Genomic DNA, 27,786 nt, shown 5'->3' on the forward strand with positions numbered 1-27,786 from the left:
ATGTAAAAAACAATGAAGCGCAATGAACATTAAACCTAAGAAACAAGTTTGTTTAAAAATGATATGAATTATTATCAAAATCACGAATGTTACACATTCAAGGGCACGAGGGACATTCTATGCTGAGAATAACATACTTCTGTAAACATGTCAAAAAATCAGTGTAATGCAGTTTAGTGATGGATTTTGGTCACAAACTTTTGCCTCGTGCTTGGTGCTCGTGAGTAGTTTGGAAACAAACTTCCCCCAATTTAGGTAACCTGTCACAAAACAACCAAGATAGAGAAAGTATCTCAGACAACTTTATTTGTATATCACTTTTCAAATCATTTTAACAAAAGGCTTTAGGTTTACCAACAAAGCTAACAGTACTTCAATATAGAGTGAAGATTTACATATTCAACATAGTCAGTCAGTATTGTCTGAAATATATTCAGTCTAGTCTGAAAAACAATAGCAAGTGATCACTTGGTGAGAGACATAGTAACCATCTACATCAGAACCTCCAAGATGATTTTAAGCAACAAAAACTGAAAATTCTAATTGTTGAATCAAATTGCTTTAAACAGAAAGATGTCAGCCAGAGTTTACCAGGTTTCTACCCAGTCTGACACAGCTTCCCCTCCATCATAACAGCGGTAGATTATCTTTCCTGTGTGCTGTCATGTTGGACTGTAGGTCTGGTGTTACTGCATGTGCTGTCTTGTTGGACTGTAGGTCTGGTGTTACTGCATGTGCTGTCGTGTTGGACTGTAGGTCTGGTGTTACTGCATGTGCTGTCATGTTGGACTGTAGATCTGGTGTTACTGCATGTGCTGTCTTGTTGGACTGTAGGTCTGGTGTTACTGCATGTGCTGTCATGTTGGACTGTAGATCTAGTGCTACTGCATGTGCTGTCTTGTTGGACTGTAGATCTGGTGTTACTGCATGTGCTGTCATGTTGGACTGTAGATCTGGTGTTACTGCATGTGCTGTCATGTTGGACTGTAGGTCTGGTGTTACTGCATGTGCTGTCATGTTGGACTGTAGATCTGGTGTTACTGCATGTGCTGTCATGTTGGACTGTAGATCTGGTGTTACTGCATGTGCTGTCATGTTGGACTGTAGATCTGGTGTTACTGCATGTGCTGTCATGTTGGACTGTAGATCTGGTGTTACTGCATGTGCTGTCCCAGTAGGTGTAGGCCAGTAGTTCTTCCAGCTGTGGGTCATACAGAAGTTCTCTCAGGTGGTGACTGCTGGGACAGCTTGGCCCCAGACATCACTGCTTTGGTTTGTTTTTATTGTGGATACGCAGGTGACTCTTCAATTGGCCATTTGTTTTATATGAATAGTCACAGTATGGGCAGCTGTAGGGCTTCTCTTCTGTGTGGATCCTACTGTGAACTTTGAAATGGCTATGCTGACTGAAGGTTTTACCACAGAGATTACAGTTGTAGGGCTTCTCTCCATGGTTGATCCTGCAGTGAACTCTGAAATGGCCAGCCTGGCTAAAGGTTTTACCACAGAGGTCACAGCTGAAGGGCTTCTCTCCTGTGTGGATTCTGCGGTGAACTGTGAATTCCCCTCTCTGTTTAAAGGTTTTATTACAGAGGTCACAGCTGTAGGGCTTCTCTCCAGTGTGGATCCTGCTGTGAGCTCTGAAATTGCCAATCTGGCTAAAGGTTTTACCACAGAGGTCACAGCTGTAGGGTTTCTCTCCAGTGTGGATCATCATGTGCCTCTTCAACTCGGTAGAGGTAGAGAATAACTTATTGCAGTATTCACAGAAGTAGGGCTTCTCTCCAGTGTGTTTCCTTATGCGATGAACTTTGAAACTGCTAGGTTTGCTGAAGGATTGACCACAGAGGTCACAGCTGTAGGGCTTCTCTCCGGTGTGGGTCTTGCGATGAACTCTGAAATGGCCAACCTGGCTAAAGGATTTACCACAGAGGTCACAGCTGTATGGCTTCTCTCCAGTGTGCGTCCTGTTGTGAACTCTGAAACTAGAAGACCGGCTAAAGGTTTTACTACAGAGGTCACAGCTGTAGGGCTTCTCTCCCGTATGGATTCTGGTGTGAACTCTTAAACTGTCAGCCTGGCTAAAGTTTTTACCACAGAGGTCACAGATGTAGGGCTTCTCTCCGGTATGGATCCTGGTGTGAGCTCTTAAACTAGAAGTACGGCTAAAGGTTTGACCACAGAGGTCACAGCTGTAAGGCTTTTCTCCAGTATGGATTCTGGTGTGAACTCTTAAACTGCCAGCATGGATAAAGCTTTTACCACAGAGGTCACATCTGTGGGGCTTCTCTCCAGTGTGGATCATCATGTGCTGCTTGAGGCTCCTGGATGAGGAAAGGATCTTCCCACAGGTGTCACACTGATGTGTCTCCATAACTCAGGTCTCTCTTTGTTCTCTGTCTGGTCTCTCAGGGTCCTGTCTGGTCTATAGTCTCTGGAAGCTCTTTTCTCTGGTTGAGTCTCTCTGGAGCCTTAAGATGTCTTCTCTCTGTTTAGTCTCCACCCACAATCAAGTATGATTGGCCAATAGGGGATCTGGAGGAAACAGTTCCAAGTTAATGAAAATTCAGCCAAAAAATTAAATATTTTGTCCGTCAATGTCCACTCTGCATATGTAATATTGATAATTTGATGAGGAGTGTGTTTCTCAGGTTTATTTTGTCAGGAAAAACACAAACAGACACTGATGACAACTGCATCTCCGGCAAACAACTCTTTTACAAACTATTGTAAACAACAGTTTTACACAATATACACAATATGCAACTTAATTAAATGTGATTGCATAGTTTTAAATCCAATAATTATAACAATGCAAGTTTCTCCTCTGGAAAAGATTTACCACAGAGGTCAGGTCTGTGGAAGCCTGATAATGGTCATTCATTTCAGTCAGGTGCAGGTGTGGAGCAGGGAAACATCTAGGACATACAGGACAGCAGGCCACAAGGACCAGGATTGAACACCCCTGGTTCAGGGTTCAGGAGGGGGACATTGGGATTGGGCCACAGTGTCGCACTGAACACAGGAACATTCTTCTTTCGCGTTCAATGGCATATTACTTTTAATTGCAAATTAATAACCTTTGTTAATCGCATTAGTTCAATCGCGGTAGCCTACTGCACTCCGTTGGACTATAAAAAGGACCCTTTAACTTGGCGCCCGGTTCTCGAGTCGAGATATTCACAGGAAACACTGCAGACCAGAGGACAAATCAGAGTGAAGAAGTTGCAGACCAGAGGACCAATCAGAGTGAAGCTGTGTCAAGAGAGCAAACAAAACGGTGGCAAAAAAAAATCTTCAGAATTTCAGAATTTTATGACGAAATGCTTATCCCAACAACGTTTGCAGAGTGCCCGGTTCTTTCTCTGATCTGAGAGATGAATGATCCAGCAAGACAGAGAGAGTAGGTCAGATAACATTGTTTATCACCTTTTAAATCACCTTTCAAATCAGTCTAAGGCCTTTACATTGATCAAATACAACAAAGCTAACAGACTGGAACCAAATGATGATAAGGAATTATGCGAATCAATGAAAACACTAACAACATCATGAAACTATCAGCACTACAATATAGTAAACAACAATTTGTCCTGTCATGTTGGACTGTAGATCTGGTGTTACTGCATGTGCTGTCATGTTGGACTGTAGGTCTGGTGTTACTGCATGTGCTGTCATGTTGGACTGTAGATCTGGTGTTACTGCATGTTCTGTCATGTTGGACTGTAGATATGGTGTTACTGCATGTGCTGTCATGTTGGACTGTAGGTCTGGTGTTACTGCATGTTCTGTCATGTTGGACTGTAGATATGGTGTTACTGCATGTGCTGTCATGTTGGACTGTAGATCTGGTGTTACTGCATGTGCTGTCATGTTGGACTGTAGATCTGGTGTTACTGCATGTGCTGTCATGTTAGACTGTAGATCTGGTGTTACTGCATGTACTGTCATGTTGGACTGTAGATCTGGTGTTACTGCATGTGCTGTCATGTTGGACTGTAGGTCTGGTGTTACTGTATGTGCTGTCCCAGTAGGTGTAGGCCAGTAGTTCTTCCAGCTGTGGGTCATACAGAAGTTCTCTCAGGTGGTGACTGCTGGGACAGCTTGGCCCCAGACATCACTGCTTTGGTTTGTTTTCTATCATGGATACGCAGGTGACTCTTCAATTGGCCATTTGTTTTGCCTGAATAGTCACAGTGTGGGCAGCTGTAGGGCTTCTCCCCAGTGTGGGTTCTGCGGTGAAGGCTTAGATTACAAGCATGACTAAAGGTTTTACCACAGAGTTCACATCTGTAGGGCTTCTCTCCTGTGTGGATCCTGCTGTGCTTCTTCAAATCACCAGCGGAAAAGAAGGTTTTATCACAGAGATCACATCTGTAGGGCTTCTCTCCGGTGTGGATCCTGCTGTGAACTCTGAAATGCTCGGCGCGGCTAAAGGTTTTACCACAGAGGCCACAGCTGTAGGGCTTCTCCCCAGTGTGGATCCTGCTGTGAGCTCTTAAATTGCCAGCATGGTTAAAGGTTTTACCACAGAGGTCACAGATGTAGGGCTTCTCTCCAGTGTGGATCATCATGTGCTGCTTGAGGCTCCTGGATGAGCAAAGGATTTTCCCACAGGTGTCACACTTTTGTGTCTCCATAACTCAGGTCTCTCTTTGTTCTCTGTCTGGTCTCTCAGGGTCCTGTCTGGTGTCTAGTCTCTGGAAGCTTGTTTCTTTGGTTACTGCTCTCTCTGGTTGAGTAGCTCTGTCTACGCCCAAGATCAAGCATGACTGTCCAGTGGAGGATGTGGAGGAAACAGTTCCAAGTTAATGAGAACCGAGCTTTCACATGTAAAGGACATATGTTGTCTGTCATAATGTCTACTCTGTTGATCATCTAGTGAGGAGTGTGTTTCTCAAGTTTATTTTGTCAGGAGAAATACAACACTGATGACAACTGCATCTCCAGCAAACAACTCTTTTACAAACTATTATTAACAACAGTTTTGCACAATATGCAACTTAATTAAATGTGATTGCATAGTTTGCATAATAATAACAATGCAAGTTTCTCCACTGGAAAGGATTTACCACAGAGGTCAGGTCTGTGGAAGCCTGATAATGGTCATTCATTTCAGTCAGGTGCAGGTGTGGAGCAGGGAAACATCTAGGACATACAGGACAGCAGATGTGTGTTTACATATTAGAATTGGTTTAGTTTCCAACAAGTATCTTGAAAACCAGGCACTCTGCAAAGTTCATATTTCGCAGTTGTCTTTTTATAATTAAATTTTTCCCCAAAACAGTTCCTGCCGGTTTTGCTCGCTTCGTTCAACTCTCAGCTCTCGTGAGCAGGAAACAGGCATCTGACAGAAACAATATTATTGATGTTAGTGCGATATAAAAAATCAAAGACTATTTTACTGATTAAATATTGTCTTTTTCTTAGTTAGCTAGCCAGTATTTAAAGTGGATGGGTTACTTCAGTAGGTATAGCTGGAAGGTTATTAGCTACAATTAGTTTGCAATGCTGATTACAAAGGGTATCCTTTATGGATGAAATGCTGGCTAGCTAACAGAACAACAATATAAAGTGGATACTTTCTGTACAGAGACAGAGAGAGTGAGTCAGATAATTGTATTTGTTTATAACCTTTTAAATCAGTCTAAGGCCTTTACATTGATCAAATACAACAAAGTTAACAGAGACTGGAACCAAGTGATGATAGGGAATTATGCGAATCAATGAAAACACTAACAACATCATGAAACTATCAGCACTACAATATAGTAAACAACAAGTGTGTGTGTGCTGTCATGTTGGACTGTAGATCTGGTGTTACTGCATGTGCTGTCATGTTGGACTGTAGGTCTGGTGTTACTGCATGTGCTGTCATGTTGGACTGTAGATCTGGTGTTACTGCATGTGCTGTCATGTTGGACTGTAGATCTGGTGTTACTGCATGTGCTGTCATGTTGGACTGTAGGTCTGGTGTTACTGCATGTGCTGTCATGTTGGACTGTAGGTCTGGTGTTACTGCATGTGCTGTCATGTTGGACTGTAGGTCTGGTGTTACTGCATGTGCTGTCCCAGTAGGTGTAGGCCAGTAGTTCTTCCAGCTGTGGGTCATACAGAAGTTCTCTCAGGTGGTGACTGCTGGGACAGCTTGGCCCCAGACATCACTGCTTTGGTTTGTTTTTTTATCATGGATACGCAGGTGACTCTTCAGATTGCCATTTGTTTTACATGAATAGTCACAGTCTAGGCAGCTGTAGGGCTTCTCTCCAGTGTGGATCCTGCGGTGAGTTCTAAGATTGCCGGCCCGGTTAAAAGTTTTCCCACAGATGTCACAACTGTGGGGCTTCTCTCCGGTGTGGATCCTGCGGTGGACTCCGACATCCCCCTTCATACTTATACTTTATACTTAAGTTTTTATCACAGAGGTCACAGCTGTAGGGTTTCTCTCCAGTGTGAAAATACATGTGGTTTTTCAGATTACCTTGTGTGGTACAGCAATAGTCACACAGGTCACAGCTGTAGGGCTTCTCTCCAGTGTGTTTCCTGCGGTGAACTCTAAACTGGTCAGCCCGCCCAAAGGTTTTACCACAGATGTCACAGCTGAAGGGCTTTTCTCCAGTGTGAATCCTGCTGTGAACTCTGAAATCCCCCTTCATGGTAAAGGTTTTCCCACAGAGGTCACAGCTGTAGGGCTTCTCTCCTGTGTGGATCCTACTATGAGATCTTAAATTGGCAGCCTGGCAAAAGGATTGACCACAGATGTCACAGCTGTAGGGCTTCTCCCCAGTGTGGGTCCTGCAGTGAAGTCTGTAAGAACCAGCATGTCTAAAGGTTAGACCACAGTGGTCACAGCTGTAGGGCTTCTCTCCAGTGTGGATCGTCATGTGCTGCTTGAGGCTACTGGATGAGGAAAGGCTCTTCCCACAGGTGTCACAGAGATGTGTCTTCATAACTTTCTGGGTCCTGTCTGGTGTCTAGTCTCTGGATGCTTCTTTCTCCCTGGTTGATCCTCTCTCTGTGGTCTCTCTGGTTGAGTCCGCCCACAATCAAGTAAGACTGGCCAATAGTAGATCTGGAAGAAAAAGTGAATAGGAACTCAAACTTCCACATAAAAAGGAAATATTTTCTTTGTCGTAATGTCTACTCTGCATAATAATGTTGATCATCTGCTGAGAAGAGTTTTTCTCAGGTTTTATATGTATGCAGCCTTAAGTTAGTTCTATTTGAATTTCTGAATCTTTAATTTTTTTTCCAATATAATTTTTGGAATCAGAATTTTACTTTTCAAATATGAGCAACCTCAATTTTCAAAACTTTAATAAAAAAAAAAAAAGTTTTACAAAACCAACAAATTCAGGTATGGTTTTTAAAGTACAATATTTTGGTGCTTTGAATTTGGTGGTGTTTAAATTTCAATATGAAGTATTCAATTCAAAACATGATGTCACTGATTTGCTTCCATACACCACTCCAAGTTTCCTAAAAGGAAACTGCAGAGGTAGTCGGATATGAAAGTCCTTGTCAAGCTGAAACTACTCACTGTCCATCTTTACAGCCTCTAGTTGAGTTTATACTTTTGTCTTGCAACATTAAGTTCTTTGTTCGTTAGCTTGCTACATGGCATTCACATTTTTGTGTGGAGAATTAACTCCACCTCTTTTACTGACTTGTGTCTAGAGAACGGATAGTAAGGTGGATAGACACAAAAGGAAATGCTGCATTTTTTTTTTCAATATTTATGTAGCTAATGTGACTTAATATTTATGTAAGCTAATGTGACTCAAACATATCTTTAGTTTGTTTTTAGTTTTCTGTCATTATTTTGTCACAAACGCCTGTGCGGCTGTTAGGGGACTTTTTCCTCAAATGGCCCCAAAATGTTTTTTGGCATTCTATGCAACTAATACTAATACTGATACTGTTCTACATACTGTTCTACATACTGTTCTACATACTGTTCTACGCAGAGGCACCGATGAGGTATCTCTAGGCCACCTGGATAATTTACATTCTGGGCCCCAAATTCCTACAGGAAAGTACCCAGAGGACAAATTGCTACTGGGTCCCATCTGCCCCAACGTAGTTTTATTTTTAACATGTACGGTTGTGGCCATAAGTTTTGGCAATGACAAATGTTGTGTTTTACAAAGTTTGCTGGTTCAGCATTTGAGGATTTTTTTTTTCACATGTTATATATAGAATACTATATAGAATTCTGGAATACAATAAGGCACATTTAATATTTTTAAGCTTTTTTGGGGGAGAAAATGTTCAATATATGCAAATAGTCCCCTCTTTTACAACAGTCAATCAGCTCTTAAAATCCAGTCAGAATGATAGAGTGATTTCACCTGGCTAGAACTAGTTCACACTTTCCCTGTGCTGATGATATGACTTACTGAAATTATGTTAGCAGTCATTGTATGCCAAGGCCCAGCAAGCTTTGCAAACACAAAATGTATGTTGCTCCCAATACTTTTGGCCACGGCTGTAGATCAAATTCACAGGAAATTTGTTTTGACTAACTGCCAACTGAAATGCTGTCCAGTGAGTAGGCCCTAGACTAAGTAAGACAAGTTGGTTCATGGCTAAGTACAGTAGGCTACCTAGCGAGAAGGTAACTTTTAAGTCCTGCTGGAAAGACTTCCTTCACTGACCTGATCAGATCTCATCTTCCTTCTGACACGTTCCTCCACTTCATCATCGCAATTTGTTTTGGACCCGGTTGGTTTGGAAAAATGACTTATTCGTTGCATGTTTTCACTTGTAGATAAGTTGACGTTTTTTTTGCCTGTCTCATTTGATTAGCCAGCTACGTACCAAACAGTAGCTAACAGTAGCTACATACAGAACAGTAGCTAACAGTAGCTGCGTACAGAACAGTAGCTGCGTACAGAACAGTAGCTGCGTACAGAACAGTAGCTACGTACAGAACAGTAGCTGCGTACAGAACAGTAGCTACGTACAGAACAGTAGCTGCGTACAGAACAGTAGCTGCGTACAGAACAGTAGCTGCGTACAGAACAGTAGCTGCGTACAGAACAGTAGCTACGTACAGAACAGTAGCTGCGTACAGAACAGTAGCTACGTACAGAACAGTAGCTATACTGGAGCAGGCGGAGCCATTTCTGTTGATCTTTGATGTATTTAGTTGAGAACGGGGTCTCTCACAGTTAAGTCCAGTGTCTGCATCTTTATATGACAGGTCAATTAAATTAGGATTACCAGTATTTCAAAGAAAGATCATACTGTGAAAAGCTTCTCACACCAAGACACATTGTGTCTGTATTACATTTCATATACATTTAGCAGACGCTCTTATCCAGAGTGACTTACAGTAAGTACAGGGACATTCCCCCGAGGCAAGTAGAGTGAAGTATTTCCCAAGGACACAACGGACATTTTACACGGCCAGGAATTGATCCGGCAACCTTCTGATTACTAGCCCGATTCCCTAACCGCTCAGCCACCTTGTCGACCACATGGTCTGAGGAGATACCTTCAACAGTCATATGCCCAGTAACAAGCTGACCTTACTTATATTCTTACTGACAACACTAGGTAGTTCACTTTAGAAAATATATCTAATTCACCGCTAAGAGCAATCAGCCCATGTCGCTTATTCACTCATAACATGTGGTCTCATGCCACCTAAAAGCAAAGCTCAAAACACGTGTCAGGGAAAACCTCAATGTATGTCTTCTGATTTGTTTTATTTGCAGAAAATGAGGGATCCCTTTGTAACTTTTTCAACATATGAGAGAGAGAGAGAGAGAGAGAGAGAGAGAGAGAGAGAGAGAGAGAGAGAGAGAGAGAGAGAGAGAGAGAGAGAGAGAGAGAGAGAGAGAGAGAGAGAGAGAGAGAGAGAGAGAGAGAGAGAGAGAGAGAGAGAGAGAGAGAGAGAGAGAATTCGGTGTTGTTTGAATTTCAATAGTAAGTACTCAATGCCCTTTAAAATTCAATACATAATGTGACTGATTTGTTTCCATACTAGGCGGCTCTTTTCTAAATTCAGGCTAACTTAGGCTTTCTAAACATTAGATTCAATACGAAGTCTATTTATCTTGCTGTACAGTAGTGGGTTAGACTTTACCAAACATGCTGTATACTGTTAGCATGCAATAACGCTTCATGCTGCACATGTGTATGGTAAAATAATAGTTCACAAAACAGGAATAATGGCCTACGTACCTTGTGAGACACAACTTTCCGACGAACTCGCTGTATCTGAATAACATGAAATAACATTATATTTACCTAGTACATCACAACGTACTAAGATAGAGCCTCCAAATTCTTAAAAACACCACTCTGTCTATGGAAGAAATGCTGCCATATTTAATAACACTATGCACAAACATTTGGATGCCAATAGCAACGCATATTAGTAGACTACGGTAGAGCTAGCCTTGGGCTAACCTTGATAGGCTAGCTGTAGTAGTAGGATAACATTTGAAACAGTGCTTCAAACTTAAAATATATCAACGTAAATGAACATCAAGGCTTATTTCGATAAATCTCACATATTCCGGTGACAGTTCAGCTCCATTATTACCGTAGTTTATTGGTTTCCCAGCTCAGTTACTAAGGTAACCTTCTATCGCCTAGCATGCTCCGTTGCAAGCAAACTGCTGTATTTAGCTGTGTTACAAAAAAGTTGGCACATGCGGAAAACAGAATCCCAACACACAATTCCATCCGTCTTCTCGCTCTAGCAACACCTTTGCCCGGTCCGTCTTGTGAAAACAGAAAAATGTTTCTCGCAATATATGACCCAGCATGAATGTACTTGTGTTATCTTAAAATAAGGTATTGATTTAAATAAACATGTTAAGAATCATGAATACCACTTCATCTGTTTTCAAAAGCGATTCACACCACTTTGCCAGCCCTATGGACGGAGGTGCTCAGATTGTAGGCCTACTAAGAGCGTTTATCCCACCCAGGGGCGCCGTATAGGGGACAACAGTTAGGACGATTCTAAGGACCCCTGACAGATATCTTTGTTTTTACTTGTGTTTGGCAATAAAAGTTAAATATCCCCATTGACCAAAAAGTAAACATCCATATTGACCAACCACCCCCCTGTATCGGCATTAAATGTTTTTGTTCCTGTTTTAGTGCACTTATAACTGACGGCGTTTAGTTGCAGTCAATATCAGGGGTGCCCACACTTTTCTGGCTTGTGATCTACTTTTAAAATGACCAATTAAAAATGATCTACCACAAAACACGTTCATAAAGAGACTATGCATGGCTAAGAAGGTAATGTATAGTTAACAGTTTAATTTTAAGAAGAAAAAACTGCATTCATTGTGTAATTAATGCTGTGATTTTATATGATGTACCTGTTTTATGTTTTTTTTAACCTACAGTGACTTTGAGTACCTTGAAAAGCGCTATATCAATAAAATGTGTTATTATTAAGACAGGAAATAAGCTTGTAAGTGACCGCTAGATATAAGCCTCATGTGTTTGCTTAATGTTTTTTGTTTGTATGACTTACTTTTAAAGTTTGTACATGTAAAAACTCTTGTATATCTCTAGGGGGCAGGTGTGTTTATTTGTTGGGTAATTGTTTGGATATGCGAGCACGTGCCTTTTGTCTGGTTTTCAGGTAATAAAAGGTTAACAGAAGTATCCTGCATTGCGTTGGAATGGTTTAACGCCCTTGGTCAGCGGAGTGAGGTATGCAGTTTGTAACGTGTATTATTTGTATACTGTCAATGTGAAACTGTGGACAAGTATTGATTTCGTTTTTATATGCTACTGTTTTCACGGTGCGCAAACGGCGAGAGAGAGAAAATAAACCGTGGAGCATCAGTCGAGACTCTGCGTCTTATTCATTCCAAGGACAGTTACAGTGAAAACTCAACGCTACATCGAACTGCTAACAAGCTATCGAACTGCTAACCAACCATCGCAGGACAGACATTTCCGAACGTTCAGGCAAGGCCAGAAGATGATCCTGTTAAATGTGCCTAAAAACGCCTAAACAGCATACCTAAAGTAAATTGAAAGCTGTTCTTGAACCATTTGGAGTAAATGCATGTAAATGGTCTATTTTGAAAGCTGACACTGAAGTCATGTTTCTTGTTGTCAGGACCCATGTTAGTCCTACTGGTGTTGAGTAATAGAAGCTTGAACACAAGGAAATTGAAAGTATCCATTTCCGCCTAGATTTTGTTTGAAAACCGTAGCCTGAAGAAGCCTAGAAGTGGTAGGTATTAGCTGGAAGACTAAATTGGACACCAGCCTGAAGCCTGACCCAATACAACTCAAAAGAAAATGTTATACACATGTTTTTCTAAGGGTACTTCCAGGTGTTTTCTGGAAGTGCCCTTTGGAGAAAGGACCCTTGGAAACCATGGCCACATACTTAGCTTAAAAAGGCTACAACTTTTGAACTCTCACATACAGTCATACGTTTGGGCTCTAATAAAAAGGTGACACTCAGAGCCATCATATCCCATATTCAGATTCACCATTAGTGGTGTTGAAACAGTAACTGAGGCATAAGAGTGCTTCTTACCTTCTTCAAAGTAAACGTGCAAATAAGAGTCAACAAGAGCTATTGTGGTAAAACTATTTTATAAGAAAAACAAACTATTTACAATTTCATAAAATGTTTTGGGCAACATGCCAGTCATTGTAGCAGTCACGTTTGGGAACAAAGCACAAAGCCACATCGCAGGTTGAACACTTCACTGGTGTCAATAAACCACAGTGTTTGCACCTCAACCGACCAGCAGTGCTGTCTCCACTGCTATACATCGGTCTGTGACTGGCTGTGGGTTGAGGCACGATGGAAGATGAGGGACCAGGTTGAGACCCCAACTCTGCCAGCTCAACAGCTAGGGTCTCTCTGAAAGCCTTCTGGGACAAAGGTACCTGCCCTTTTTCTTTTGCAATGTCTTTGTGAAGGAGGTAGGCGTTCACAATCCCAATGTCCAAGAAATGATAAAAGAAGGTCTTGTACCATCTGTGGGTCTTGTGGAGGACTTTATAGTATCCGATCAGTGCATCGGAGTGGTCCACTCCACCCATGCACTGGTTGTAGTCCTTGACCACTGGCGGAACTGGGATGTCTTTCAGTACCCAGCGCTGATCTGCACCTTTGACCCTCCTCTGCACTGTGTCCTGTGCATGTGCCGTGTGGAGTGTTGAACACAGGAAGACGTCCCTTGTGTCTCGCCACTGGACAAAGAGGAGGGGGTCGTTCCTTATCCAGCGAATGCTGCCGCGGTGGGATTTTGAGTTCAAACTGTTTTCTTTTGTTTTGGGGAATCCAATTCTGTTTGTCCGGATGGTTCCGCATGCCCAGATCCTCTTCTGAAGGAGGTCTCGGAAAAGGGTGGGACTTGTGTAGAAATTTTTAACATAGAGTTTGTACCCAGTGCCCATCAACTGTGTGTCTATTAGCTCCATCACTGATTCATAGCTGAGACCCTCGCCAGTGTTTCCTTGGAGCTTTCCTTCATACACAAAAAAGTCCCATGTGTAACCACTTTTTGAGTCAGCCAGAACAAACAGTTTGAATCCGCGAGCTTTGGAGGCAACCATCCTCTCGTCAATGGCAATATCCTGGCCTGGGTGATAGTTCCTTTTGCAGGCATCTCTCATCTCCTGATAAACTGGGTTGATCTTGCAAAGACGGTTGAAGGCTGCTGTGCCTTTCCTCTGCTCATTAGCATCATCGTCCGCCATGCTACTCAGATGAAGGGATCTGGAGATTCGGAGGAACTTCTTCCCGGTCATTACTTGTTTTGGGAAAGGGAAGCTGTGCAGTTTGTCCTTTTGCCAGTAATCAGTAAATGCAGAGCACTTTACTAGACCCATGTAGATTACCATGGAAATGAAGGTAAACATGTCCTGCAATGTCAGATCAATCCAGGGGCAAGTGGGTGTGGAGTGATGAGTCGAGCCAAACTCATTGGTGTTTAGAAGGATAGTTTGTAAAACTGAGTTTGTCCAAAACAGTTGGAAAAGCTGCAGGGCTGTGTAGGTAACTGCTCTACTTAGCTGGGGTCCAGGTGGGTTCATTGGCCTGAAAGTAGGCTGAGGTGGAGTGATGTCAGGAACGTCAACATCATTCCATCTCTCTCCAGATAGGCTTGTTGACGCTCCAGCTTTGGTTGTGCTGCTGCCTCTCCCCCGTCCCCTGCTGGCAGACCCTCTCTGGACAATTTGAGGCTCATCACTGGAGGAGCTGCTGCTGCCCCCCTGTCCTGCTGCTGTACGGAGCCGCTTGCTCACTTGAGCAGGAATATCTGGCTGGTAGTCCTCATCAGATGTTTTCCTATAATGACAAAACAGACAGTTACAGTTACAATCCGTTCCCATATTTTCTGTATTCTACTTTTCACAAGTTTACTGCCTCAAACATCAGCAGTACACACACTGAAACATAGACACCCCCAACCCCACAGACGCATGCAGTCCAAACATTGAAACACGCACATGAACTTCTGTTGTAAATTATTACACACAAATAGTTGTTCTGGTGCTAGAAGAAATACTGGGTGCTTTAGCTATGTAAAAGCAATGTTATACCATGACAAATGGAGCTCTGATTCAGTGAAACTATATAAAACGAAACTTACTTATCCAGGGTAATATCTCCTCCTTCCAGAAATAAATCCTCAGCTTCTGAATCGAAGTCCGAAAAATCAGTGTTTGACTCGGATAAATTGTCCGATAAATCAGTATCATGTCCAGTAACTTCTTCCAAAACTTCTGCTAGACAATACTTCGTTTTCTGTGTCTTCTTCTCCATGTTGAAATCGATATCAAACTGTGTAAATTAGCTCCGTTTCCACAACGCGCACAACGAATGAACATATGCAGCTCTTTAAGCAGAAACTAAAGCTTTTCAATGTTTTCACTTACCTGGGAAGTCCCATATCATTGTTTTCAGAATGCGATTGGCTAAAAGACGTGTCAGTCATTTCCACGATTGGTTTTGATTGGGCTGAAATTCAAACAAAGAAAACCCAGGTGGGCTGTGATGGCCCATCAATTCAGATGAGTCGTTGGTTGGCTGTTGAAGGCCTTGGACAAGCAATGGAAGCTCCGATTGGGTCAATCAAAGGAGGAGGGTTCAACGGACATTTTTATGCCTTTCGATAGTAAATAGACTGTTGCTAACCGGAAAAAAGTCCACTTTTATGTAAACAAGTTGTTTCTTCAGTCGGTTATCTTACATAATGAAACAAAGAATAATGGCTATTTATGATTGTAATATATTTGTGGGGACAAATATATAGGGCTAGGGTTAAGAGTCAAATCCAGATGGAGCTCAGAGCAAACGGATTTTGGGTGATCGGTGGGAGTAAACTATTCAGCAAACTTCAATCACTACAAATCACCAGCAGTAAATATTGTGCTACTAGTATTGAACCACAAGAAGCAAGACAGTTGCAAGCCTTTAGTCAGAGTTATGTAAAGCTTTTGATGTGAAAGTTAGGTCCTAGAGATGTGGTGACAACAGCTGTGCAGAGGGGGCCCAATTAGATCATGTCATGGTGGCGCACTTGATACCACCAGCCCCAAGGGTCTTCAGAGACTGAGGTAATGAACTGTGCTTCCCTGACCAGTATCTGTGGAGGAAGTAGACTAGAGGTTCAGCAGGCCCAGCCTTGTATATGTATATCCTAGTTTTTGTATTCGAAGATTCGAGTGAGGTAGGAGAGAAATATGTAAACTCCCCTGTTATAAAGCTATCATCTGCGAAATAGGACAGTAAACCCATTGTTTCACAATCATCCAGTCTCATGAGCCTTGACTTGCAAATATAAATAGAGAGAATGTGCATTTACCCTTTAACAATGGATGAAGATTGGTGTTGTAGGGCTGTTTTGGCAGCTCCTTTGTCACTGGTCACCCAGACACTCGTCTGGGACAGTTGTTGATTTGCATGAATGCTAAAATGACAATCACACCTTAATGACACACCTCTGGAGAGGTGGTGTCAACAGTTGAAGAGGAAGGTGGACAGAGGAAGACTGAAATTATCATTAAAAGTTGTGTTCTTGTAAATATTATTCTAAACAGCTTTTAATGTCATATTTGATATGCTTTTGTTTCTTATTTTATGTCTTACAGAGTTTGTGCCTGCAGCAGACCAACATGCGTTTAACATATTCCCTTGTCTTGCAAGGGCGCCTCTTGGTCTACTGCAGCCTTGATTAATGATCCAATTTGAATTTGTATGCATTAGACAACTTTTCAGTCACATGACCGGTGTCCCCATTTTAGTCAGGTTGGGTGTATATAGGAAAAAGTTTTTACCAATCACTGAGTTCTGTTTATGATACAGCTCCGGTGCGTTAGGCGCCTAGTCTTCATTGTGAATACCTTTGTTAACCATTGCTCTGAAGGTATGTTTTGTATTTGATATTTCAGTATCATTGTATTGATTATCTTACTTTTTAGATAATAAACTATTATTGTGCATTTTGAAGTTACTTGTTCTCCTTGAAACATATCTATCAAGCTACGGCGGTGAAAACTTTGATCTAGTCTGGTTGATGCGGCTAACTGATTATAAAAGACTTTTGGAGTCAGTTTTAACTTAAGGCCTCAGTCACTACAGTGGATCTCCACGCTCTGAAGGAATTTACCGGAGCCTCTGAGTGATCGATTACATACCGTTATAGGTCTACTATGGTTAAATCCATATTATAGTAGAGATAAACGACTGATTAGTGAACACGCATACTTTAGGTTCGGTACTCTGATCAAGCAAACTATTTTTACCTACGTCAGAGTTTCATGTAATTAACTGTTTAGCGCTCAAGGTTACAGGTATAGTACATGTGCACATGTCTAAAATTAGAGTCAATTATCTCCCTGAGAATCTAACCAAAAGTGAATTGTGGTTCCCAAGCCAGGGACAAACACCAAGCGTCTCTGGCCTTTCAATTCACCACCTACAGTGTGTATTGGACCTGTCATCAGCAACATCATTGATGACGAATATTACACATTCATGGGCACAAGGGACATTTTATGCTTAGAATACATACTTCTGTAAACATGTCAAACATTGTAGTAAAATAGAGTTTGCAGTGATGCATTTTGTCACTAACTTTTGTCTCATGCTCACAAGTAGTTTGGAAACAAACTTCCCCCAATTTAGGTAACCTGTCAAACAAACAACCAAGATAGAGAAAGTATCTCAGAAAACTTTTTGTATTTCACTTTTCAAATCAGTTTACAAAAGGCTTTAGGTTTACCAACAAAGCTAACATCAACATCAACATAGAGTAAAACATTACAGATTCAACATATTCAGTCTAGTCTGGAAAACAATGGCAAGTGATCACTTGGTGAGAGACACAGTAACCGTCTACATCAAAACCTCCAAGATTATTTTAAGCAACAAAAACTGAACTCAGAAGTAGAACTCACCAGGTTCTGATGAGAGTTTCAACCCACATGTAGAGCTTTTATCATCACAGCATCACCAGACTATTTTAACCAACACAAACAGAACAACAAAAGATGGAAAATTCCAATTGTTTGAATCAAATTGCTTCAGAACAGAAGTGTCAGCCAGTGTTTACCGAGATACTACCCAGTCTGACACAGCTTTTCCTCCATGTCCTGTCAACACCCCTGATTCAAATGAATGGTCATTAGCAGGCTTCTGCGTAACTAGATAACGACTCATTTATTGGAATCAGGTGTGTTGGAGCAGGGAAACATCTAAAACATGGAGGACAGGGGGTATTATATATATTTGAGGACCAGGGTTGAGAACCACTGCTCAAGGCCACACACACACGCAATCTCAACTGGCTAGTTCCCACCCGGACAGCGGCAGTCTCTCTCTCTCTCTCTCTCTCTCTCTCTCTCTCTCTCTCTCTCTCTCTCTCTCTCTCTCTTTCTTTCTTTCTTTCTTTCTTTCTTTCTTTCTTTCTTTCTTTCTTTCTTTCTTTCTTTCTTTCTTTCTTTCTTTCTTTCTTTCTTTCTTTCTTTCTTTCTTTCTTTCTTTCTTTCTTTCTTTCTTTCTTTCTTTCTTTCTTTCTTTCTTTCTTTCTTTCTTTCTTTCTTTCTCTCCCTTTTCTGCCGAGTGGCGCACGTGCCCGCTCACAGTGTGAAGCGCGTGTCAGTGCTACTCTCTGACATGCACTCAGTCACTGCAGATAGATGGCCTATTGTACAGCCCTATTTCTGAGACCGTGGCAGCAGAATTTCTGCCGAGGCGAGCCATCAACATAGAGGAAACACTGTGTAGGGCTTCTCTCCGGTATGGACTCTGCGGTGAACTCTGAAACTGGAAGCATGGACAAAGGTTTTACCACAGAGGTCACAGCTGTAGGGCTTCTCCCGAGTGTGGGTCATCATGTGCTGCTTGAGGCTCATGGATGAGGAAAGGCTCTTCCCACAGGTGTCACACTGATATGTCTTCATAACTCAGGTCTCTTTCTTCTCTGTCTGGTCTCTCAGGTTCCTGTCTGGTGTTTCTGGAAGCTTATTTCTCTCTGGTTGAGTCTCTCTGCTGTTCTTTGGAAGAAGTCTCCCACTGTCTAGTCTAGAGTCTATGGATATTGGTAGTAAAGTCTGTCTATCTAGGTTTTTAAGATTAACTTAACCCTAAAAGATATTCATCTGAATTATTGACCTGTTTCACAGATACCAGTACATCGAGATGTTTCTTTATGGAGAAAATGTAGTGCACTTGATAGTAAGATTTGACAACTGGGAGTCCTCTGGGGCCACATGAGCTGTTTTTATGTACCAACATTTAGTAAGACACATGCCCAAATGTGTTTAGGGCACTGTAAAATTAAATCTATGTCACATGTATGTTAGCTTGCAGTGGGATGCATAAAAATAGCAAATTTACAAATGTGTTAATGCATTTGATTTTCCTAACTCCTCCATCTTAGTTTACCACGTAATCACAATATTAAGACACTGTAGGAGGTCAGGTGTACAAACATGACCGCCTAGTTAGTGAATTGAAACCTGTATCTCCTGGTAAAAAAATGATAATCCCTTTAACATGTTGAAAATCAGTCTAACCCAGAAAAAGACAATTTTACTTAATATTTTATTCATTTAGCTGATGGTGTTATCCAAAATGATATGCAACTCATGTATATAGACAGTACAGCAGAAAGAAGGTTCATACAGTACTTCAACATAGTCAGAATACAGACAAACTCGACATATTCAGTCATTATTGTCTGAAAAACAATAGCAAGTGAACAGTTAGTGAGAGACACAGTAACCCTCTATATCAGAACCACCAAGTCTAGTGTACCGGGACATGCTAATACCTTTTCAGAATGTTTAGAACAGCCCATATATCCCTCTAGAGTGTGCGTCTTGGTCCCGATTGAGTTGCTTGTATCAGCGCAAATGTTCGGTTTGACGGTTTAGGTTTGAATTAAGCAGCTAAATCATTTCAGTTCTTCCAGCTGTGGGTCATACAGAAGTTCTCTCAGGTGGTGACTGTTGGGACAGCTTGGCCCCAGACATCACTGCTTTGGTTTGTTTTCTATCGTGGATACGCAGGTGACCCTTCAGATGGTCATTTGTTTTGCCTGAATAGTCACAGTGTGGGCAGCTGAACTGTACAGCTTCACTCCACTAGAGGAAGAAAAGGTTTGACCACAGAGGTCACAGCTGTACGGCTTCTTTCATGTGGCTCCTGCGGTGAACTCGGAAATTGCTAGCATTGCTAAAGGTTTTACCACAGAGGTCACAGCTGTAGGGCTTCTCTCCAGTATGGATCTTGCTGTGATCTTTTAAACTGCCAACCTGGGTAAAAGTTTTACCACAGAGGTCACACCTGTAGGGCTTCTCTCCAGTGTGGACCCTGCTGTGAACTCTAAAATTGCTAGCACATCTAAAGGTTTGACCACAGAGGTCACAGCTGTAGGGTTTCTCTCCCGTGTGAGTTCGCATGTGGGTCTTGAGATTGCCTTGTGTTGTACAGCAATAGCCACACAGGTCACAGCTGTAGGGCTTCTCTCCAGTGTGTTTCCTGCGGTGAACTCTGAAAGTGGTATCAAGGCAAAAAGTTTGACCACAGAGGTCACAGATGTAGGACTTTTCCTTAGTATGAGTCACCATGTGCCGCTTGAGGTTGCTGGATGTGGCAAGGATCTTCCCACAGGTGTCACACTGATGTGTCTCCATAACTCAGGTCTCTCTTTGTTCTCTGGTCTCTCAGGGTCCTGTCTGGTGTCGAGTCTCTGGAGCTTGTTTCTCTCTGGTTGAGTCTCTCTGGAGCCTTAAGATGTCCACTCTGTCTAGGAGATCTGGAAGAAACAGTTCCACATTAACACAAACTCAGATTTACAAATCATAAGGATATATTGTGTCTGTCATAATGTCAATTTTGCATATGTAACAGTGTTCACTCAAAAGGTCAACACCATATTATGACCTTATTTCTCAGTTAACAGGTATCAGCAAGGAGGATATGAAACACATTATTATAAATGAATCAAAAATACTACCAAAAAAACCTGTTATATTTACATGTGGGGTTGACTTCCTAAACTGACAAATATATTACGGCCCTATTTTGCATTTGTCAACACGGGTTTCACAATTCAAAAATCATTAACCTCCCAAAACTTTAATACTAACCTGCTAATACTATTAAACCATATTTCGAAAAACACTCTCAAACGGGTTTGTCCTCCGTACTAAAGCTAGTTATAGAAATGAAACGACGGGCAAGCTTGCTGGCTAGCATACGTCATCAACGTAGTGATCGTATTTAGTCACAAATTCTGGACAAAACGTCAACGGTGCCAATAGCAACGTGTACAAGGCTAACCTTGGTAGCTGTCAGATTTGCAACTTTGAACTTCGAATACATTAGGTTAAAAAAAAAATCTGAGGCCCAACACTGTTAACTTTACGTACCTGCTCTGGCATGATAAACAAACAACTGACTGAGCGACACTAGTACGGGTCACATCCACCGGCTGACTGGCATGGAGCATGGATTGAGACCGTGCTCCCCGCAGTTGGTTGTTGGCCAGCGGGGTATTCCATCAACGTAGATTAAAGAATATCAAATTGTATTTCGATAAATGTCGTACATTACTGTGTTATTTACATGTCTATAACAGTCTAGTCTGCTTCGTGGTAAGCTAACTGTGCTGTATATAGTTGTGTTACAAATTATGTTCAACAGGCAGAAACATAACCCCAAAAGACAGTTCCGTCAAGTGTCTTCTCACCCTCGCTGGGCTGTTGTCCTGCCCGTGTTCATAAGTGCTGCTGCAGACTTGTTTCTCACAATGTGACCCAGCATAGCTTTACGTATTTACTTTATCTCCAAAGAACGAATTAATTTAAATAAACACTAAACCTTTTTCAAAAGCATTTGGTTAATTGACATAGACCTAAATTACAGCAGTGCGTCAAGTCATGTCACAGGTTACAGGGACAGACAAACACAGAATCCATAAACAACGAAGGCAAAATCAAGGTCAGAAATAGATAGGTGTCTGTACGGAACGTAACTCTAGCAAACACTGGAAAAGCACAGGAAGAATACTGACACAATCTGTCAGGGGCCCAAGAACAGACAACGATAGTATAGTCAAAGTCCAAGTGAACTTTAGTCAATCAGACGAGCAACAAGTAGTTACACAGACGATCGAAATTGCGTTTCCCATACTCAAAATGTGCAAGAAATACAACATTTGATCATTTGACATACTCGTGCAAAACAGACATCCACAGGTTAAAAAACAAAATATACGATAAAAACAACATATAAGAGTAAAGAGCTGAATGGCAGCATGAATACATTATGTTATTGTGCACATGAAGTGCTTAGTGCAAGCATTGAACTAGCAGTCAGTAGGTCCTTCGTGGGTGTATGTGGCACAGGAGCACCTGATCATGTGATTTCCTTGTAGTGTGTTGAGTAGTCAGATGGCCCATGGGAAAAAGCTGTTCCTGAGTCTGGTAGTCTGGCACCACATGCTGCGGTAGAGCTTGCCAGATGGTAGGGTGAACAGTTTGTGTGCTGGGTGGATGGGGTCTATGGTGATGGCTCTCTTGTGGCAGGGGGACAGGTACATGTCCTGAATGGATGGTTGGGCTGTGCTGTCATGTTGGACTGTAGATCTGGTGTTACTGCATGTGCTGTCATGTTGGACTGTAGATCTGGTGTTACTGCATGTGCTGTCATGTTGGACTGTAGATCTGGTGTTACTGCATGTGCTGTCATGTTGGACTGTAGATCTGGTGTTACTGCATGTGCTGTCATGTTGGACTGTAGATCTGGTGTTACTGCATGTCCAGTCATGTTGGACTGTAGATTTCGTGTTACTGCATTTGCTGTCCCAGTAGGTGTAGGCCAGTAGTTCTTCCAGCTGTGGGTCATACAGAAGTTCTCTCAGGTGGTGACTGCTGGGACAGCTTGGCCCCAGACATCAATACTTCGGTAGTTTTTTTATTGTGGATACGCAGGTGACTCTTCAGATTGCTATTTGTTTTACATGAATAGTCACATTGTGGGCAGCTGTAGGGCTTCTCTCCAGTGTGGATCCTGCGGTGACTGCTAAGATTAGTGGTACGGCTAAAGGTTTTTCCACAGACGTCACATCTATAGGGCTTCTCTCCTGTGTGGGTCCTGCTGTGCTTCTTCAAATCACCAGTGGAGAAAAAGGTTGCATCACAGATGTCACAGTTGTAGGGCTTCTTTCCTGTGTGGATCCTGCTGTGAATTCTGAAAGAGTAGAGCCGGCCAAAGGTTTTACCACAGAGGTCACAGCTGTAGGGCTTCTCTCCAGTGTGGATCCTGCTGTGAACTCTTAAACTGCCAGACTGGCTAAAGGTTTGACCACAGAGGTCACAGCTGTAGGGTTTCTTTCCAGCGTGGATCCTGCGATGAACTTTTAAACAGTCAAGCCGGCCAAAGGTTTGACCACAGAGGTTACAGCTGTAAGGCTTCTCTCCAGTGTGGATCTTGCTGTGAACTTTAAAATAGTAAGCCCGGCTAAATGTTTTCCCACAGAGGTCACAGCTGTAGGGCTTCTCTCCAGTGTGGATCCTGCTGTGAGCTCTTAAACTGCCAGTCTGGCTAAAGGTTTTACCACAGAGGTCACAGCTATAGGGCTTCTTTCCAGCGTGGACTCTGCGGTGAACTTTTAAGCAGTCAAGCCGGCCAAAGGTTTGACCACAGAGGTTACAGCTGTAAGGCTTTTCTCCAGTGTGGATCCTGCTGTGAGTTCTTAAACTGCCAGCCTGGCTAAACGTTTTCCCACATAGGTCACAGCTGTAGGGTTTCTCTCCTGTGTGGATCTTGCTGTGAACTTTGAAATGGCAAGCCCGGCTAAAGGTTTTCCCACAGATGTCACAGCTGTAGGGTTTTTCCCCAGTGTGGACCCTGTTGTGAGCTCTTAAGTTGGCAACATGGCTAAAGGCTTTACCACAGAGGTCACAGATGTAGGGCTTCTCTCCAGTGTGGATCATCATGTGCTGCTTGAGGTTCCTGGATGAGGAAAGGTTCTTCCCACAGGTTTCACACTGATGTGTCTCCATAACTCAGGTCTCTCTTTGTTCTCTGTCTGGTGTCTGGAAGCTTGTGTATCTCTGGTTACTGCTCTCTCTGGTTGAGTCTCTGGAGCCTTAAATTCATTTCCTCTGTCTAGTCTCCACCCATGATCAAGTCTGATTGGCCAATAGGAGATCTGAAAGACAGTTCAGAGTTAATAGAGCATTTCAGAATGTTTGTAAACGATAGGCACCAAGATCCTTTTAGGTGGCAGAACGCGAGCGGCTTCCATTGAAGAGATCCAGACGGCTACTGTATACATAGTTACATAGTTAAAACATTGTGAAATGTTAAGAAGGAAGAACATCTTACAGAAATACAAATACCTACTGCCACATTGTTTTCTCATGAGTACAAATGAAGCCAGAGTGATGGAATTGACAAGGTCAAATTAATACACAAATTACTTTAGTAGTATATGGGTAGATAGGGTAGATATAAACATTATTTTGTTTGTGTCAGGCTACGGCCGACAGTGGGTCTCCCTTCCAAGCAATTTACTAGTGGTGCCATCCACAGTCTAGACATGGTGCCATCCACAGTCTAGACATGGTGCCATCCACAGTCTAGACATGGTGCCATCCACAGTCTAGACATGGTGCCATCCACAGTCTAGACATGGTGCCATCCATAGTCTAGACATGGTGCCATCCACAGTCTAGACATGGTGCCATCCACAGTGTCGACATGGTGCCATCCACAGTGTCGACATGGTGCCATCCACAGTCTAGACATGGTGCCATCCACAGTCTAGACATGGTGCCATCCACAGTCTAGACATGGTGCCATCCACAGTCTAGACCTGGTGCCATCCACAGTCTAGACATGGTGCCATCCATAGTCTAGACATGGTGCCATTGGCTTTTGCCACCCAGAAAAACGTTTTGTTATTGTTGTGACGTCATGGTGAATACGTCTATAAGAATAGATTTATTTTGTCTTGATAAACATTCACTGTGATAACTGGATCTCTAGGAAACTATTTCTCTTTATACCAACATGTTTTTCTGTTACAAAATAATGATATAAATGATAGGATTACACAATTAGCGTTACATGCAAATTACCAATACATTTACTGTGGATTGCAAGTTTTAAACCCCCATAAGAATAATACAGTATATTGCGGTTGTCTCCATTTTCTATTTAAGAGCTGAGACTTAGAACATAAAATAAATATTACATTTTTATTTAGGTAGAAGGCTGCACTTCAGCAATAGAGAACACCTCTCTCTAAATGCTGCCCACAAGAGCCGTAAAATAAAAGTTCACAAAACAGGTATACGTACTTTGAGACACACAACATTATCTGGTGACTGCTGCATCTAAAATAACATTACATCAATTGTGATTGTACCAATCACATAATGCAAACATCTCCATAACAGTTTTTCTCCATTGCTTTGGCTCAATTATTGAAACAGAAATTACATTTTCAAATGCAACACGTGCATATAGCAAAATAACCTAGATGGTTCAGCAAAACACCATGGCACACCTGCAAAGGGTCATCTCTCTCCAGAAAAAAGACAACTCATAAGTCAAAACTAAATCCTTTTCTCATACAAATAATCAGTGCCCCCAAAAGGAAAAGTCCCTTTGGCATTGTGTAAACACTGCAGGTCAAAATGTTTAGATGTTTTGTCAGTATGGCAGTGGACCTTAGACATATCCCTCATGTGCTCTGTGTACTACAGGTACTGTAGTAGATGTTTACTTTCCAGAATACAATGTGTCTCAATCTACATTTACATGTATTCATTTAGCAGATGCTTTTATCCAAAGCGACTTCCAAGAAAGTTTTACAAGAGTGCATAGGTCACTGATTATAACAACACGATAGCCCCAAACATTGTGGGCAGCCAAAACATGAAGCATACATTGTGAAAAATCTAAATAAGTGCCATAGGGAAGATCCATAAGAGCATGTAGCTAAACAAGTATAACTAAACAACATGAACCTCAAAAGTGCAAGAGTGTACCTGTAGAAAAGCAAGCAACAATACTGTGACTGTACTTTTGGCTAATCACAATGTTTTTGGGGCTATCTCGTTGTTTAGGATCATTGACCTATGCACTTTTGTAAAGCTCTCTCTTGGAAGTCGCTTTGGATAAAAGCGTCTGCTAAATGAATGTGTAAAATGTAAATGTGTATCAAACTGAAAAAAGTAACAGTTTTTCAAGAGTAGCCTACAAGGTTTCACATCACATATTGCACTTACACTGCCATGGAAATTGTTACTGTAATTGCCATACATCATGGTTACTGTAACAGGAAATGTGTACAGCACAATATACTGTCATACAATAAGCACATCAAAACTAACATTATGTATAACCTACACTAGTAGTATAAGTAACCATAGTAAGTATCAGGCAAGTGACACTTTCCTAGTCAGAGTTAGCAGGGGGGGCATTACAGTAAGCCTGGCATGAAATGCACCCCCTCTATTATCTGTTCTGTATATCCCAGCATCAAATGACTCTTACTGTACACTGAGGGGACTAGTGTGAGTAACCATGGTACTTTTCAGGCATGTGACCCCTTCCTAGTCTGAGTTGCAGAGGGTGCATGTCATTGCAAGAAGGAAACACACAGTAAGAAAGTAAAGCAAAGCTGGAGTTTCACTAGTTGTCGTCCTCACTCTCCTGCTCATCCTCGCGCTCCTGTCTGTCTGGCCACAGATTTCATCCACATCACATCTGATGTTCTCCCTTGCGATGCAACAGGGGATGAATCATTGTGCACGCCGCAACAATCCCCTACACTGATCTGCTGTGACATCATCACAAGCAGCATCCATTGTCTGGAGCAGGGAGCTCTGGTTTTGAGCCCAATGCTCATAAACCCTCCACCTCCATGCAGAAAAAAACTCCTCGATACGATTGAGGAATGGGGAGTCAGGTGATGAGAGTACCATCAGCAGTCTTGGATGGGCAGTGAACCCTGATGAGTGGGCCACGGTGGAAGCTTACATTGTCCCACTCAATGACAAATGTAAGGAAGTGAGGCCCTACCAAACCCCTCTCATGTAGAGGGATAAGATCAGAGTGCAGGCGGTCCGAGAACAGCAGGAGTGTCTGGGTATTGTATGGACCAAGACTGGGAATGTGAGTGACTAGCCTACACCATTCTCTGAAATGGCAGCACACATGGTGATGTTGCCCCCGAGCTGGCCTGGGACAAACTCTATATATTTGATGGAAGCATTTATACTGCTGCATTGCTCCTGTCAGCTAACTAAACTTACTGTGTGATTGGTGATAGGATGTGTCCCCTTGTTTAGTAAAGTTGTAGTTGCACCTGACAATGACTGTAAGCAGATGATCCAAGAGATCCATATTACAGTATATACCATGATGTTTTTCATGGTATTATGTGCCTGAAAGATTTTGACAGTGGAGTGAACTATTGTGCAGGTGATGATGTACACAAGACAATTATGCCAATATGTTTCGCAGAGAACAACCACCTGACTGAGAAGCAACAGTCAGTTTAGACCAGCAAGATATTTTCAATTGGTAATTGGCCTAATTAAAGGCAATTATACCCAACCATTTCAAAGATGTGCCAAATCATTTGAAATGTGTGCAAACTGTAGGCAATTGCACTTGTCATTTACAAAGATGTGCTATACAATTGCAATTTGAATAAAGGAATGAAAAATTCCAATCTGTTGTGAACAAGTGCCCAGCAGTTTGGAGGTTTGCACGTGTTGTTTTGAGAATGTCATTTCTGTTTCGGGAAATGAGCCAAAGCAATGGAGAAAAACTGTAGCTAATGAAGACAACCACTGAATCTAGCTACAGTACAAATGGAAGTAAAGACGGACAGGCTAGCTAGCACCGTAGTGATCTTAAAACTAAGCACAAAGTCGCAAAACCTGGACACAACGTCAAAATCAATGCCTATAATGCTAACCTTAATAGCTGTTAGATTTGCAACATAACTTTGAACTTCAAAAACAATGAAACGTAAGGCATCACATAGTTCACTTTACATACCTCCAGACTGGGAAACAACTTCAGCTTTCTTCTTTTGATTTCAATGGCAGAGTGTGAACAACTTTATGGAGTGCAGCAGCGCCACTTACTGTTCGGGAGTGTGAATTCGGCGCTCCTAAGGCCAACAGAATCAGAATGGGTTTTATTCGCCATGAAAGTTTGCACAGACAAGGAATTTCCTTTGGTAGGAAGGTGCATACATTAAACATATAGGAATCTTAAATATAAATATGTGGACT

The 27,786-nt window shown here is 42.1% G+C and overlaps 4 protein-coding genes and 1 pseudogene across 6 annotated transcripts; all 5 read right to left on the minus strand.

The window, feature by feature from the left end:
* Window positions 1-289: 289 nt before the first annotated feature.
* LOC146254143 (uncharacterized) lies at window positions 290-10,646 on the minus strand. Its single transcript, XM_084677481.1, has 3 exons — window positions 10,556-10,646; window positions 10,192-10,227; window positions 290-2,535 (listed from the first exon to the last, which is right to left on the minus strand). Exon 3 carries the CDS (start codon window positions 2,372-2,374, stop codon window positions 1,262-1,264), a length of 1,113 nt encoding a protein of 370 aa, XP_084533607.1. The 5' UTR covers window positions 2,375-2,535; window positions 10,192-10,227; window positions 10,556-10,646; the 3' UTR covers window positions 290-1,261.
* Window positions 2,571-10,632, minus strand: LOC146254144 (uncharacterized). Of its 2 annotated transcripts, none has more exons than XM_084677512.1 (3): window positions 10,524-10,632; window positions 10,192-10,227; window positions 2,571-5,148 (listed from the first exon to the last, which is right to left on the minus strand). In XM_084677512.1, exon 3 carries the CDS (start codon window positions 4,638-4,640, stop codon window positions 4,065-4,067), a length of 576 nt encoding a protein of 191 aa, XP_084533638.1. In that variant the 5' UTR covers window positions 4,641-5,148; window positions 10,192-10,227; window positions 10,524-10,632; the 3' UTR covers window positions 2,571-4,064. The 2 variants fall into 2 exon arrangements, with proteins under 2 accessions (XP_084533638.1, XP_084533640.1); XM_084677514.1 differs by having other exon boundaries at window positions 10,556-10,604.
* On the minus strand, window positions 5,606-17,870 carry LOC146254145 (uncharacterized; annotated as a pseudogene). The gene is made up of 3 exons (XR_014731744.1): window positions 17,413-17,870; window positions 17,091-17,145; window positions 5,606-7,072 (listed from the first exon to the last, which is right to left on the minus strand). The product of XR_014731744.1 is annotated as an uncharacterized LOC146254145 (transcript).
* A 1,625-nt stretch (window positions 17,871-19,495) lies between these two features.
* Window positions 19,496-21,147, minus strand: LOC146254146 (uncharacterized). The gene is made up of 2 exons (XM_084677516.1): window positions 20,893-21,147; window positions 19,496-20,276 (listed from the first exon to the last, which is right to left on the minus strand). Exon 2 carries the CDS (start codon window positions 20,152-20,154, stop codon window positions 19,633-19,635), a length of 522 nt encoding a protein of 173 aa, XP_084533642.1. The 5' UTR covers window positions 20,155-20,276; window positions 20,893-21,147; the 3' UTR covers window positions 19,496-19,632.
* Window positions 21,148-21,577: 430 nt separating this feature from the next.
* Window positions 21,578-27,584, minus strand: LOC146254147 (uncharacterized). The gene is made up of 2 exons (XM_084677477.1): window positions 27,548-27,584; window positions 21,578-23,678 (listed from the first exon to the last, which is right to left on the minus strand). Exon 2 carries the CDS (start codon window positions 23,527-23,529, stop codon window positions 22,366-22,368), a length of 1,164 nt encoding a protein of 387 aa, XP_084533603.1. The 5' UTR covers window positions 23,530-23,678; window positions 27,548-27,584; the 3' UTR covers window positions 21,578-22,365.
* Between the last annotated feature and the right edge of the window lie 202 nt (window positions 27,585-27,786).

Source organism: Hypomesus nipponensis, chromosome 17 (genome assembly GCF_054491055.1).
Source record: "Hypomesus nipponensis isolate SF chromosome 17, ASM5449105v1, whole genome shotgun sequence".
Classification (NCBI taxonomy): Eukaryota; Metazoa; Chordata; class Actinopteri; order Osmeriformes; family Osmeridae; genus Hypomesus; species Hypomesus nipponensis.